The following is a 16,331-nucleotide window of genomic DNA, read 5'->3' on the forward strand; positions in this document are numbered from 1 at the left end:
TATTGGCAGGTCCGGGTGCCCGGTGAGGGTCTGTGACTGTTGATCCCAGAGGCCACCACTGTGTGTTTGTGTACATGCGTCCTCCCTCAGCAAACTGTTCTGCATAAACAAACTCAGCTTTCCGATGAAAATAACTTATTTCTAATCTGTGCTGTTATTTTCTTTATATCCAAGTAATTAAAGTGCACCATTTGAAGACGATAACAGTGTTTTAAATATCAAAGGAATCTTTTTAACCCATATCTTTTGCTTGGCTGGAGCAGCTTAAGTCATATCTTCTTTGGTAGCCTGCACGCAGAACAGTCTCCTTGTTCAAGAGGCTGAACTGTACCAAATGGGGACAGAAATGTAAATATTTACTGCCATCTTTTGGGCAGTGTGGGTATGACTGAAAAAAAAAAATCCAAAACCAAAGGGGGTCAATCGAGTTACTTGGTTGTCAGCTCCTTCAGCTTTGTCAACTGATTTTTATTTGACCACCAAACACAGCAGTCCACCGAGGAACGTTATTTTTTTGATAGTCGTGTTATCAGTCTCAAGCTACAAGTGAAGCAAGGTTTGTAGGGAGAGGTGCTCGCTTGGAGCAAGCTGATAGGTTTGGGGGAAAAAAGCTAGCAGAAGTCTTTGATCACATCCACCATTCTCCAGGTTTTGAGACAGTAAGTGTTCGTTGCTCCAAGCTGTCAGGAGCTTTGTGTTTTGCTTTGCTTTAATGGATAAATCAGTAGGAGTTGGAGAGATGGTTGGAATTGCTGAAGTCAGAACCTGGTCTACAGTCAAAACGGGATGGCAGTTCGTGGCCCGAAAGAAAAGTGTTTTACTGCAAGTAACTCAGGTTTTAGACTGAGTTTTTCTTCAAGAAATGCAACTTGGGTGCTCTTCAATCTACAAAAATATTAGAATGTCAGCAAATACTGGTTTATTTCAAAATATTTATATTTTAGCAGGGTAGGATATGTTGCATCACGCTCCTTCTGACCCTGTTCTTATATGGTGTACTGCTCGGTTGAAATGCTGATTAGGCAACCTTTCCTAATTGCAATATGGTATTTTTCATCCACTTGAGGTGTCAGGTTGCATTTTTCACCTCACACCTAATCAAACTTTCAGTCCTGCAGGCCATGTGGAGACAGGTTTCCTGCTGCGGTAATAGCCTGTTCCTTGGAATTAGTTTGAAATTAATAGCAGAGAAGTACTTCACTGTTTCAAAAAGGCCATGTCTCTTAGTGGATGGAGCCTTCCTTTAATGCAAGGAGATCTGGTTTTAGAGCTTTTTAGAAAGATTAAATTTTTACCCGGGATTCATCTATATTGCTGATTTCGGTGCAATTATAATCTGATTCTTACCAGCTGGACCTCTACAATGTGCCACAAGGGAGTGTTAAAAACTTGCTCAATGTAAAATAAAACTTGATGTGTTGTTTATTTAGGGGCGGCAGCACAGCTAATGGTCCTTCCGCTCACGGTTGTTCAGCTTGCATTCAGCAAGCAAAATATGACTCTTTGCTCTTGTCTTGTATCTGTTTGTTTTAGGTGAAACTTCCTTTTCCTGTTGATCAAATCACAGATCTTCCAAGGAATGATTTCCAGATGATGATAAAGATGCACAAGCTAACCTCAGAGCAGCTCGAGTTCATTCATGATGTCCGCCGGCGCAGCAAGAACCGAATTGCAGCTCAGCGCTGCCGCAAGAGGAAACTGGACTGTATTCAGAACCTAGAATGTGAAATCCGCAAGTTGGTGAGTCCTGTGTTCTCGCCGTGGCCCCTCTCACCCTCATGCCTCAGCTTGCAGGGCACCGACAGCAATTCCTATCGAGAGTTTAATGGGTTCAGTCAGTTGATGTGGAAGTAAGTGGAGCCACTAGAATGAAAATTTAGCATACAAAAAAATGGGGGGGGGGGGTGGTGTATAATATATATGGAAAACGCAACATTCCAGTGGAATGAGGCCTAGATATCTCTTTATTTTGATCTCTCAAGAGCAGATTGTTGAGTGACTTGGAAGAGGAGGGAGGACTGCATCACAGCTACCTTCTTGCAATTTAACTTACCGCCGGTACTTATAGTGCATCCTCAAAGGCATTTCCTCATCCGAGCCCCATTTCCATGCCTAACTACCATAACAGTCTGTTGCTCAGGGGTTCATGGAGTCCTTAGAAGAGATAGGTATGAAGAGACCTTCAGAGGCTGTCTGGTCCAAACAGTGGTGTGGCAGGGCCAGCTTCATCTTTACAGAGAGATTTTCGTTCACTTTGGTGTGCTAGAAGGCAGCTCAGTGTTTTCTAGACGTTTCGGCTTGCTATGCTTTTTTTTTCAGCTCTTTCATTCACTGCGCAAATGACAAAAATGGCAAGCAAAGTGAAAAGCCAGGAATGTAAATACCCAGACAAGTGGGCATCCCTTAGTGTAGGTCAGTGAGATGGCAAGGGTATGTTCCTCCTTGCTCCTGCTGTCTTCTTCCTTCTAACGCTCCTGGTGTGCTGTGGACTGAAACTCCCCCATGATTCAAGGACCATCTAACACACAAGACCTGTTCCCACTCCACAGGGCACTGGCCTTCATGTCCCATGCACCGAATGGGTGGCAACTGTTGGTGTGCCCCAACCCTCCTTGTCGTGTTTCTCTGGTAGTAGTCTGCTGCAGAGAGGAGAGCAAAGCATGCCCTGCTCAGTGGCAAGAGCACGTATGGGGATGAGTCTCCTGCGTGCCAAAGTGTCAGTGGACAGTGCTGCCACATTTTAATCTAAAGGAGTGAGGTGACTGGAGTGAGGCTAAATGGCTGCTCAGGAAATCTCTCTCTCTTTCAGTCATGGTATGGACACCTCAGGTGTGGTTTGGGTGGCTAAACACAGGTATCTACAATATACACCCCTGCGCTGGAGCTAGTTGTCCCGGTTTCCTTTAAAGTCAGTGAAGAGAAATAGATACCTGTTGAGCCTTATTTGTCTCATCCTGCAGCAGAGAAGGTGACGTACAGCCCAGAAGTGTCTGGTCCTCTCCATCAGTAAACAAGATCACCTGGAGAGCCATGTCAGATGTAGACATCTTAGCTATAGGCACCTTTTCTGAAAAAACTCCCCTCCTTTGTGACAGTGCCCCTGTGGTCTGAGGGCCCTGCTCCTCTTCCTCTGCCATCCTTTGCCCACTGAGAAAGCAAGCTGGTACACAAAGATAAAAAAGCTTGAGACAAGGGTCATGGAGGAAGACATGTCTACAGGGTGTCACTTGGCAGGAGAAATGCAACACTGAACTTCAAAATGAGTTAGCACCTCCTTATCTGTTTAAAAGTCCCGAAAGCTTTCTGAGACGTCAGAAATAATGTAGTAGTCCCAGTTCAGCTGTTACAAGAAGTGTGAACGTGCAGCATGCAGAGCATGCAGAACTGGACAGTTTAACTGCATTATACAGCATAAATTTCAGAGTGCAGCAGTAAATCCAGCCTTTGAATAAGCAAGGGTTTGAGTGATAAATTAATTCATTCACATAGATAAAACAAAAGGATCTGAAGTTGGTTTCCTTACTAAGATCTCTGTGTACCCAGCTGCCATTAAAATTAAAGGTTGTTGGGAGGCTTTGATTTAAATATCTATGTGCACATTTAAAACATGCTCAGTTGTAGGTTGAACTTGGTGGGTCTGGGAGTGGGATACTTCTTGTTCTTGTCATAACAGGTTGCGTGTTGAAAGTGGCCTTTAGTGTAGGCTTCATTGTGCTTCATTCTCTGCACAAGCTGTAGCAAACGTAGTGTGAAAGAGGCAGGGATCTGTTGGAAGAAGCTGAGTTGCCGTCACCTCACAAATGGCAGAAAGCCGCATGACTTTGGGTTACTCACTTACTGCCTGTGCCTGTCTGCTTCCCGTCTGTAACAGGGAGGTGACACTGACCCCACAAGCTGGTTAGGAGGCTTAAATCATCAAGACTTGCGAAGCCTTCAGATGCCGTGCTGCTGAAGCCCTGGGGGGAAAAAAAAAAGAAACAAAAATCAAAACATTGTTCAGAGTGGTGCTCCACTGATGCAAAACAAACAAAACATCAAAGATAAACAAAACAGTGAGCAACTGCTTCCTGCACCGAACATAATCCACAGCACGTGTGGGGTGAGTCAGAGGTTCTGCAGGGTGAAAAAGCAGCTGCTTGTCCAGGTTGTCAGGTCCAGCAGGTCCAGTCTTGGCTGCACGTGCCCATCTTTCTACACGGAGCTGATGATGGGGCGGAGTGCATGTCTCTTGTTCTCCAGAGCAGATCACCAGGGGCAGCACTCTAAGGGCTGGACTAGCAGCAAGGGGGGGTTTAGATTGATACCTGTAGCCTTCACTTGAAAATTAATTTGGGTTCATTGGCTTTACACAATCCTGTGGCATTTCCGTTACTGTCTAACATAATCAACTGTGTATAGGCAAAATAGATCTTTTTAACTCTCCTTCTCTCCCCAGCATACACACACATCTCAGGGAAATGAATGAAAGGCATATGAGTGACCTTGTGGGACTGATCCCTGCTGAATTTCAGGAATCAAAAACCCTTTGAGGTACAGGATTTGTCAAAAGAAATCTTCAAGTTTCTAGTTAGCAAGCTGGACTTGAGTATGTAGCAATAAGTAGTGAGTGAGCCCACTAGGGAAGATGCCCCACTGCATTTGTTATTTGCAAACAGAGAAGGACTTGCAGCTGATGTGATGGAGACCATCTTGGGCGTAGCAGTCATGAAATTATGGTTTTCAGTTCCCGGAGAAGTAAGGAGGGGGGTCAGCAGAACTGCTACCTTGGACTTCCAGAGGCAAACTTTGGCCTGTTTAGGAGACTGGTTGACAGAGTCCCTTGGGAGGCAGTCCTGAGGGCAAATGCATCCAGGAAGGCTGGATATTCAAGAAGGAAATCTTAAAGGCACAGGAGCAAGCTGTCCCCATGTGCCGAAAGACAAGCCAGCGGGGAAGATCAGCCTGGCTGAACAGAGAGCTTTGTCTGGAACTGAGGAAAACAAGAAGAGTTTATGACCTTTGGAATAAGGGGCAGGCAACTCAGGAGAACTACAAGGATGTCATGAGGTTATGCAGGGAGAAAATTAGAATGGTCAAAGCCCAACTAGAACTTAATCTGGCTTCTGCAGTAAAAGGCAATAAAAAGCGTTTCTATAAATACATTGGCAACAAAAGGAGGGCTAAGGAGAATCTTCATCCTTTTTTGAATGCAGGAGGAAACGTAGTGACAAAGGATGAAGAGAAGGCTGAAGTACTTAATACCTTCTTTGCCTCAGTCTTTAATAGTAAGACCAGTTGTTCTCGGGGTACCCAGCCCCCTGAGCTGGAAGACAAGGACAGGAACCAGAAAGAAGCCCCCATAATCCAAAGGGAAATGGTTAGTGACCTGCTACACCAATGAGACACACGCAAGTCTATGGCGCAGATGGGATCTACCCAAGGATGCTGAAGGTAGCTGGCAGAAGTGCTCACCAAGCCACTTTCCATCATTTACTGGCAGTCCTGGCTAACTGGGGAGGTCCCAGTTGACTGGAGGTTAGCAAATGTGACTCCCATCCACAGGAAGGGCTGGAAGGAGGATCTGGAGAACTACAAGACCTGTCAGTCTGACCTCGGTGCTGGGGAAGGTTATGGAACAGATAATCTTGAGTGCCATCATGTAGCACATACAGGACAACCAGGCGATCAGTCCCAGTCAGCATGGATTTATGAAAGGCAGGTCCTGCTTTACTGACCTGATCTCATTCTATGACAAAGTTACCTGCTTAGTGTATGAGGGAAAGCCTGTGGATGTCGTTTACCTGGACTTTAGTAAACTCTCTGATACTGTTTCCCACATCATTCTCCTGAAGAAGCTGCTCGTGGCTTGGACAAGTGTACTGTTCACTGGGTAAAAACCTGGCTGGAGGGCCAGGCCAAAAGAGTTGTGGTGAATGGAGTTAAATCCAGTTGGGAGCCGGTCACAAGTGGTGTTCCCCAGGGCTCAGTATTGGGGCCAGTTCTCTTTAATATCTTTACCAATGATCTGGACAAGGGGATCAAGTGCACCCTCAGTAAGTTTGCAGATGACACCAAGTTGGGCAGGAGTGTTGATCTGCTTGAGGGTAGCAAGACTTTACAGAGGAATCTGGACAGGCTGGATGGATGGGCTGAGGCCAATGGTATGAGGTTCAACAGGGCCAGTGCCGGGTCCTTCACTTGGGTCACAGGAACCCCATGAAGCACTTCAGGCTTGGGGAAGAGTGGCTGGAAAGCTGCCTGGCAGAAAAGGACCTGGGGGTGTTGATCGACAGTCAGCTGAATATGAGTCAGCAGTGTGGCCAGGTGGCCAAGAAGGCCCATAGCATCCTGGCCTGTATCAGGAATATTGTGGCCAGCAGGAATAGGGAAGCGACTGTACCTCTATACTCGGCACTGGTGAGGCTGCACCTTGAGTACTGTCTTCAGTTTTGGGCCCCTCACTACAAGAAAGACATGGAGATTCTGGAGCATGTCCAGAGAAGGGCAACAAAGCTGGTGAGGGCTCTAGAGCACAAGTCTTATGAGGAACAGCTGAGGGAACTGGGATTGTTCAGCCTGGAGAGAAGGAGGCTGAGGGGAGACCTTATTGCTCTCTATGACTACCTGAAAGGAGGCTGTAGAGAGGTGGGTGTTGGTCTCTTCTCCAAATAAACAAGCACTAGGACAAGAGGAAATGGCATTAAATTGTGCCAGGGGAAGTTAGGAAGGATATTAGGAAAAAATTCTTCACTGAAAGGGTTATCAAGCATTGGAACAGGCTGCCCAGAGAAGTGGTGGAGTCACCGTCCCTGGAGGTATTTAAAAGACGTGTGGTTGTGGTGCTGAGGGACATGGTTTAGTGGTGGACTTGACAGTGTTAGGTTAATGGTTGGACTCAATGATCTTAAAGGTCTTTCCCACCCTGAATGATTCTATGATTCTATGGGATCTGGTGCATCATTCTGAAAAAGGGCATTTGTAAAAAAGACAGTCACAAGGTGCGCAAGAGTATAAAGCTGCAAAATTAAACTCATGCAACTTTAACTTTGCCTCTCAAGCACTCCTACCCTCCTCCCATACACATGCTGTCCAAGCAGGTAGTCTGCTTCAGGATCTTACTTTTTCTCTTAGGAGAACCAGCAGTGAAACTCCAGTTGAATTCACACAATACGTGATCACTGGAAATTCTTTTGTCATCTTCTGTCCGCTTTGTGACCAGTAATTTCTGGTCTCCTGAATTATGTAATGGTACTAGGGTTTAAGGGTTTTTCCCTGGGCTGGTCTTTTTTATGAAGACCCTTTTCCCCCCGTGCACTTACTTGCTGTAAGTCACCCATCTTCTTGACACAGATGGTTTCACAGCAGACAGTGAGTGAAATGGTCGTATCCGCTGAGTTTGATAGGTAATTTTTTTTTGTCTGCTTTCCCTCACTCATCCGTCTACCCACTCACATTCCTTTTTTTCCCTGCAAACTCACAGCATATTCTCTTCCATAATTCATTATCTCAAGATGTACTTGAGCATCTGTTTATTTTTTTATTATTTTTATGCTTTCTTGATAGATTTATCAATATTTTAGCAGTTGGTTCCTTTCATGTGCACTGCTCTCTTTCTCATTCGCACAGCTGTATGCTTCCAGTGCGGGCTTTGGACCCAGGGCAATACTATCAGCTGTCAACAACCACCCATAGTTGGATTATCTGAGTTGTGGAGTTTTCACACCTCAGATGCCGAGGCAGCTTGGGTTTAGCAGTGTTACTAGGTGAGGTACACGCCTGCGCTGCTTTTGGGGCCAGCTCAGCTCTGAAAATAGCTCTGGTACTCTACAAAATCTCATCTACTCCCTCAAGCTGCGTACCCACCTTCCTGGGACAGAAAGTGATGCAGCAGGATCATCCCAGTCAGTCTGCCAGTCTGCACTGAGTCAACACCGGTTTTTACAGGTGTAACCCCAGGCTGGGTCTGGCTCTGTACGTAATCCCCCCAATCTGCCTCTTGAGCACAGGGAGGGCAGTGTCCACCTCACCGGGACCTTGCCAGCCACGTGAGGTCCAAGCTGGAGATGACTCCCACCACCCTGTGCTAGCTAGGGCTGGGGGCCTTACTGGTGCTTTGCTGGATGCAGAACAACCTGAGCTCCTTTTCCCAGTTTTTGAATCCCGCGTGAAAAAGTCAGTCCCACCAAACTCTCTTGCTCTTCCTCCTCACCGGTATTGTCCTGCCTCTCACCCGGCCCCCTCCTAGAGCAGCTTGCTGACACAGTGACACTCTGAAAATGCTCAAGCTAGGTCTTGGTAGGGGAGGACATTTGGGAGCCCAGCAGGCAGACCCTGAGCAGAACAAAGGGGAAATGACATTGATCTTGTTGTACTGAGTGTTAAGAAGCCCACCAAATTTCAGGGTTTTCACATACGCCTTCATAAAAATATCTTGATTAGGTCAAACTTAAACCGTTAAGCAGCAGGACATAAGAAAATGAGCCATGGTGCAGGCCACAGAGCCCACACACAGATCCTCTCTGCTGAATAGCACACCTCTCAGTGGTGAGGAGGGTTCAGCTGGCACACGGGCCAGCAGGTGCACCCAGCCTGACCGACTGACCCAGCTAGAGGATGAACTGAACTTCTGCAATATATCCTCGCTTCAGGAACTAAACCCTGCTTTCTCGCTTTTTAGATGTGTAATGACTTTTCTCTGTAAAAATGTTTCTTTCGGAGTTTTTTTGTATCACCCATCAAACAGCCTTAGTCTATAAAAGGAACTAACAGTCTCTTGGGAATAACTTGTGACTCTATCCAACTCTTCCAACTCAAATGTTTTTCTCCAGATGTTTCCCAAACTGCAGTCCAGACAGAACCTCGCGGTGGTCAAATACCTGATGTCTTTGTGACTTTTCCTCCGCCTGTACAAAAATAACTGTGACATGTTGGTGTTCTTCTTGGGTACTGCTGCATACGTGCCTGGAGTGTGCAGCCGGCAGATGTCCCTTCTTCAGCCTAAGATGCCTTCTTTCTTTTTCAGGTGTGTGAGAAAGAGAAATTGCTCTCAGAAAGGAACCAGCTGAAAGCAAGCATGGGAGAATTGTTAGACAACTTCTCGTGTCTTTCCCAAGAAGTGTGTAGAGACATGCAGAGCCCGGAACAGATCCAAGCTCTCCACCGATACTGCCCTGTTCTCAGACCCATGGATCTACAGCCAGCCACCACCGTCAGCCCCTCCCCAGCTGGCGTGGAGCAGAGCCTGGTGACCTCCCAGTGCGTCGGGGAAAGCATGCAGTGCTGCTCGGAGCAAGGCTCAGTGCAACTGGGAGCGCCCTGGCTGCCCAACAACATCTCGGAAAATTGTTCGGCTGGCGGGGGGTTGGATGGAGCCGACACAGGTACTTACCCCGAGAGAGAGCTTCCACCAGAGCAGAGCAGCCAAACGGTCACGGTAGACTTCTGTCAGGAAATGACTGATAAATGTACAACAGATGAACAACCTAGGAAAGATTACACCTAGTGACTTGTAACCTTAACGTTACACCTGGTCAGGTGTTCTTCAGTCAGCCAGTGGCAATGTTCATTTGTTGTCTAGAAGAACGTATTTGGTGCACACTACAGTGGTCTTAGCAGCAATACTGTTTTTAAGTATTCCCTCCTCTCTACAAGCAGGAGTTCTCTTCACAATGGTGCTATCCCTTGCTCAGGCAGGGAACGAAGCAGTGGCAACACTGTCTGTTTTTGTATGTTGATTTCAATCTTAACAGGGATGGACATAACACCTCTGAGGACCCAACCGCAGCTTTTTTCTCAGTGGCCCATGTCACAAAACCCTAACTCAGGAATTTCCTCTGAATGTTCAATTTTTCATTGAAGACAGCTTCTTTACACATCAAAGTTTTATAGCTAAACTGTACATATTATATATAATATATATAAAATATATATATCCATATGCAAAAGTCCCTGCATGCCTCAATTTTTCTCATCCTACAAACTGGAAGCTTTCATTTCTATTGTATAAACAAGTTCCAACATTCCTTTTTTGTCTTCGATGCTAGAACTAGTTTGGTAACTTGTTACATGATAATTTTTTTTTTCTCGGTTCGCAGTTCAGCAATATCATTCGATTTGTACTTATTTATAAAATTTTAATGTTGGAAACTTATTTGAGATTTTATTATAGACAATTTTTTTGGCACAGCCATTTCGTGCCACTTGAGCAATGTGGAGTTATTTTATTTTCTTGCAGATACTGTACAGTAATGGTCAACTTTGCCACTTGCACTGAGTTTCTGGTCAAACCTCTTTTCATAAATGAAGTCGTGACTTCAGTATAACTTGAGTATATGGTTTTCTTTGCTTTATGGCTTAAAGAAAATAGAAAAGTTTTAGCTAATAGACAAACACTCAGGAGCTCATTATGTAGTAAAAACGGTCTTGCCAAATACTGAATTCACTATACAATTTGTAAAGAGAATCTGCTTGAATTATTTTTATATTCAGACTTCTTTCTGTTTCACAAACCAAGTTTAAGTGCTGTTAATGATGCTTTTGGATTCTTATAGGGGAAAGTATATTTCACTCTTTAGAGAAAAAAGTATTTGACAACTGGATCATCATACGTTCCACGAAGTAAAGCAAACGGCGATCTCATCAATACACTTGCGGGGCGGGGGGCTTTTTCTCCAGCCCCGCTCTGCATCCTTTACTCATGGAAGCAACTGCTGCTCCGGCTAGTCCCCAGAGCCTCACCTCAGCTGTCCTCAGACGTTACCCGTTTTCCTCACCAGACCCGAGCTGCAGAGGTGGGTCTGGTGAAGCCAGTGATCCTGCCTGCGTAGGCAGAGTTGCAGGATCAGACCCCTAGTTGTTGACTTTGGTTTCCTTACAGAAGTCGAGTTAGCACTGTATCCTCTAAGAGCATACCATACATCTGCCAACACCCGATTCGGTCGCTCACCCATCAAATTCTTGTGTTCCAGGATCCTCTCGTCCTGCAGCATTGCCCTCAGCACAAACCGCAGCTAAAAGAGCGCTGTCTCGAAGGAGACTACTCAGTGAATTGGCTTAGTTGTAACTGTATTGGATTTGTATCTTAAGCAATGTTGACTCATGTTATGACTGTGTGAGACAGCAGCTTTCCAAGCCTAACATCTGTATGTACAGTGTAGACAGAAAAACATCCTCCTGATGCTTTTTTAATAATTATTATTATTATTCTAAGTGTACTGAGGTTTTATTTTGTGGTTCTTTGCCCTACGTGTGCCAGGTTGCGTGGCTTTATCGACGACAACTGTCATGTGCTTTACTGGCTGATATTGTTTGTTCTCACTGAAAAAAATGACCAGCTGTTCACACCTATTTATAAAAAAAAAAGAAAAAAAGTGTGGGGAAGCAGCTTCTCAGAAGCACTAAGTGATAATGTGGTCTTCTGCGCTAACGTTTACACTAGAGGTGTGCGCTGGTGTTTTTTTGAGGCACTCAGTAGATCAGCATCTTGACCCTGGAGGAGGAATCAGCTCCCTCTCTCCACTTCTTCCATCTTCAGACTGTGCTCATGGACCGTCGCCCACTCGCCACAAAGTCTTGCTTTTATCCTCTTCACCCAAACTATTGTAGCCAAGCTACTGAGGAGGAAATGCATATAGCATGTGCCATGTTTGTTGAAAATACTTTTTTTCCCCGCATGTACAAAGAAAAACTAGTATATAATGTAGGAGAATATTTATGTTTAAGTATTAATCATTACTGTACAAAATCCTTACCTTTAAATGTTCAGAAATATACAAATGCCATAAACTCCTAGTTCACACGGTTGAAAAAGGGGGAGGAGTCGTCCTTTCTTTTTAAAAGAGCTTAACCTAAAAATATCTGAACCCCCTTCCCAGCCATCTTTTGCAGGTAACTGACTGAGAAGCTCTTTGGGGGGGGATTTGATTTTCCTTTGAATTCGTCGACGTTGCAAAGCAGTTCTGTGCTTCGCAGAGAAGTTTTGTTTCTATGAGACCATGGTGAAAGCTAGAATTTAAAATTAAATGTGAATCACATTATAGAGTCATAGCTACTTGGGGGGGGGGGCTGGGGGCGGGTGGGAGGGAGGGAAGGGTCAACTGACACAGTATTTTAAAGATGTTTTTCTGTTGCCTTTTTTATTTTTAAGTGACCTCCTATATATATGAATAGATAGAATGTTTTATGAGTATAAAACCAAGTTTTAACTTGCTTTCTGACATGAAGATTTACTCTACTAACAACTCATGTGCAACTGGTACTCTTGACCTCATTCCAACGGTTTAAAAAAACCCACCCACACAACCCATTGCGCTGCAGCTCTTAGGTTTGACCTGGCTTCATACTGGTGCTGGGTCTCTTGATTTCCTCTACCTTGGGAACTGATATTTAAAACCACTGCTCAAATAAGTGTCTCTTCCTCAACCTTTCTCTCATCTCGCTCTCTCTCTTTCCCTCCCCCGCGCGCTTTTCTGGATGTTTGATTTCATTCTTTCCCATTAGAAGTGGCTGATTTTGTGTCATTGCTTCCTATATTTACATGTATCATGGTTTTTCGGTGGGGTTTTTTTGGTGGTGGTGGTTGTTTTTTGTTTCTGCTTTGTTGTGAGGTTTTTTTGCTATTCTGATCCACGCGGCTCTCAAAGCGGTTACTGGGCTAACGTTAAAGGAAGACATTGGGAAAATTAGTTTCAGACCTGGACACCAGTTGACATACCCAACTGTTCTTGTCTCATGAGGTCAAAACAAATGACCAAAAGAATACCATTGGAAAGAAAAAAAAAAAAGAAAAAAAGAAAAAAAACCCAACTGACTGCAGTATTTAAGAATTTTAAGAGTTTGGTCAGTGGTCACCGTGATCTTAAGTAAGAATCTCTTTGCTTTTGTCAAAGAGGATACATGCAGCGTTGATCCTGCTTGGGAATGGCGTGGTGAGACCCCCATCTCCCCACTGGGCGCTGCACCGCTCCCGTGGGCGTGCAAGTCCTTGAAGCTTTGTCCAGTCTGTATCTAGTCCTCCTTTTCCTTTGCCGTTGCTAGACTTGTATCGCCAGGAAACCTCATTTCATTTAGGCTTGTTATGCTTTTTCAGGTGAGTACTACACTATATAATGTGTTTGTTTCTCTGCGTTCTCTGGGGGTGCCTTGAACACAATTAAAGCTCATTGCAAGCTGATTCTGGAACAAAAAGGTAGTTTAAAAGAAAAAAGGAAAAAATAAAAAAACAACAAGAGAGAAAACAAAAGAGAAAACAAAAAAAAAAACAAAAGCAAAAATGTTGGCTCTGTTATCAGGATCCCAGTATTTATATCACAGACTTCCTAACATGTGATGACTCAGGCGTCAGAGTTTGATGCTGCAGTATAAAACTATTATTTTATATATTGTACAAGTAATTTATTAAATGTCTTTCTAAGGGTATATGCTGCTTTTAAGATGCACTATATTTTTGGATCTAATCCTTGTATTATTTTTTTTCCCAAGGAAGTAAAATGTGCTGCAAAGGCAAGCCACAGTGATTAGTATGCTCACTGCTACTTCTCTTTAAAAAGGAGAGTGGGAACTAGATACGTTACTTTGCTAAATGGATTAACTGCTGCCGGAGAAATGATTAATGCTGATAGTGTGGTCGTTAATCTGGAGCCCAACACTTCGTCAAGTCTGTGTACTAAAGAGCGCTTAAATAGAAGTTCAAATGCCTAGATATATAGTTAGATTTTTTTAATATGTAACTTTATGATTGCCTAATAAATAAAACAAATCTGCATGCTGGAATCACTATAATCCTGTAAAGAAACGAAATCTGATCCACGAGGAGAAAGCACGGTGAAGCAGTGCAATTCTAGAACCAACACCACATCCTCACTTGTCGTGCTCTGCTGTGGTGCTTAAGAGAAAGAGAGGGGCGGGTTTGCAGAACAGAAGACCTGTAGTGAGTTTTGCAGTGAGACAAAGTGAATGTTTGCCAGGTTTCCACAAGCTCGCAGTTTGCTCCACTTCGTGTCCTCTACCACTGGAACGAGCAGCGCTGCTTTCACCTTTTTTTTCTCTGATCTGAGTTGTGTTTGGAGGTGCCTCCGGGTGAACGTTGTAGCCCGTGGTGGCAGCATTTTAAAAGTCTCTATTTTAGGGCTGCCTGGAGAAGGTTTAGCTCAGTATGAGCAGTGGAGCTGATGGCCTTGCATAAGGAGGGGATCTGCTAAGTATGGAGCGGTTTATTTTTATCGGAAGTGAGGTGAAACTAAAACCATTAACATAAAGAACTTATGCTCTCTTTCCTGCTAGAAATTTTCTCAACAGATTTTGACTTCATTTCAGTTTTGTCTCTGCCAACACAGTCCAAGTTAATTTTGTATCCATATATATAATACATGTATGTATGTATACATACATCTATAATTCTAGTCGGAGCGTGTGTTTGTGTATTTTCCTGTTTATAATACATATATGTATATTTATAATACTCCTTGGAGTATTTCATGACTCAAGCATCAGATCGGATGCTGTAGAATACAATATATGTGTATATGCATATGTTCAGATACTGTGTGTATATTTAAAAGATCTATTGTTGGTGGTCTGTAGAATAATTATTCCCGTTACTCTCAAAATTTTAATGGCATTACTTGCAAAGACTAAGTGTACAGTATTTTCCTACACTCCACCAAGATAGGTATTATTTATATCGAAGTCAAATATTGATATGCATTTTAAGGTGTTACACAGATAACGTTGCCATTTTTGCAAATGAAATCGCTTTTTGGCAGGAAGGAATGCTAAAAATACCTTTTTATAAGGTCATTACCCCAACCAAACGACTGCTAAAAAGCCAGTTAGACGAATCCTCTTCTTGTACGACTTTTAGTGACTGTGGGCAGAGCCCTTTCTGTAGGTGAAAGTCACTGCGTGGTTCATGCAGTGCCGCTGTTGTCCCTTTTGGCTAATTAAGGGCACGCAGAAAGAAACTAGCGTCCTAAAATAGAAATGGCAACTGGCAGTGTTTGATTTCATTGATTGCTTAGAAGCAGAGACGGTCCCAGGCTACGAACCCAAACGACCCTTCCCTTTTGGAGGGAGCCAAGCGGGTACCGCAGTGGCCGGCTGGGCTCGTCCCTGCAACCGGAGGAGCCAACCCTCCGGGTGGTGGGCAGAGGAGGGAGCAGCTACCCCACGCCGGGGGGTTGTGACTGGGGATCCTTTGCCCAGGCCGGCGTTGCCCTGCATTTGTGATGTACCCGAGAGAAACGTGCGTGGTTTCAGTCCTGTTCTCGACTACTACGTTTGCTCTGCCTGAAGCTATCTGGATCCCTCAGACCGGCAGGAACGATACTAAACACTTTGGTGATATTCGATGCGTGGTTGTTTACTCGTAGTTCCAAGCATCACCTTTGATTTCAAGGGTGGGGATGCCCTAAGAGTTTGTTCCAGAACCAGTTGGTTACAAGTGCACCTCTTATATATGCCTTACAAACTTCAGAGGCCATATTCAAAACAGGGTTTTATCAGTGTATGCAAGGGGGTGCAACCCCTCTTCTCTTCCTCCCCAGGTCAAACAGTATGGACAGTTTTCACACATATCTACCTGTATAACCCTCTGTACCTCTCATAACTGGTCAATGACTGTAACAGGTTACATCAGGTGTTTTTTCTACATACTTTTTACACAAATTCTATGCGATTAATGTAACTTAATTCAATGCATCATTTTATTGTACTAGTTCTTAAGCTCGTCTTTATTTTTTTTCTAGGTGACTGTGGTTTCTTGTGATTTTTATTGTATAAATAAATGAGGTGGCTGTTGATGCTTACTCTCTGTTACTAAGAATTTTTACCTTTTTGGAAGAAAGCATTGCTATGAACTAATGAATTTAAAATGTCATTTACTCATTGTAAATACAGTATTGTGCGAAAAACAAAAATGAAAAAAAAACACCCGACCCTTTTCATTCATTTGAATTGCTAGTGTTAACTGAATTTTGTCTAGACACCATTTCTGTTGATGAAATAAAGACATATCATTATGTATTGTAAATCACCTCGTCTTGACTCTGAAATTGATGTTGCAGTGCTCAGTTAACGCGCGGCCTGTAGGTGAGATGCGGGAGGGTAGCTTGGATGTGGTTGATACTGCCCGGTGAATTTCTGGACTGATGAAGAGACCTCCTCACGTGGTCCCATTGCTAATTCACCAGTCGTCTTTGATCCAGGGATCCAGTTAGCTTTGATCTGCTGCAGGAACAGCCGAGGGTATTTCATTGCAAAGATGAAAAGATGAAATAAGTTGTTTTGGAAGATCAAATAAGCTGTATCTATACCCGTTCCCCTAGTGCTTGACTTAAGGCAATTCTGCTAAGTCT

At 44.0% G+C, this 16,331-nt stretch overlaps 1 protein-coding gene across 1 annotated transcript in view; it reads left to right on the top strand.

Annotated features, from left to right (window-relative positions):
- BACH2 (BTB domain and CNC homolog 2) overlaps window positions 1–9,938 on the top strand; it is an 89,407-nt gene extending 79,469 nt beyond the window's left edge. The window contains exons 5-6 of the mRNA XM_082481779.1: window positions 1,534–1,740; window positions 9,002–9,938. Coding sequence (XP_082337905.1) covers window positions 1,534–1,740; window positions 9,002–9,481 — 687 coding nt within the window. The 3' untranslated portion in view covers window positions 9,482–9,938. The remainder of the gene's footprint in view (window positions 1–1,533; window positions 1,741–9,001) is intronic.
- Window positions 9,939–16,331: the final 6,393 nt, after the last annotated feature.

Source organism: Vanellus vanellus (genome assembly GCF_965231255.1).
Source record: "Vanellus vanellus genome assembly, chromosome: 3".
NCBI lineage: Eukaryota > Metazoa > Chordata > Aves > Charadriiformes > Charadriidae > Vanellus > Vanellus vanellus.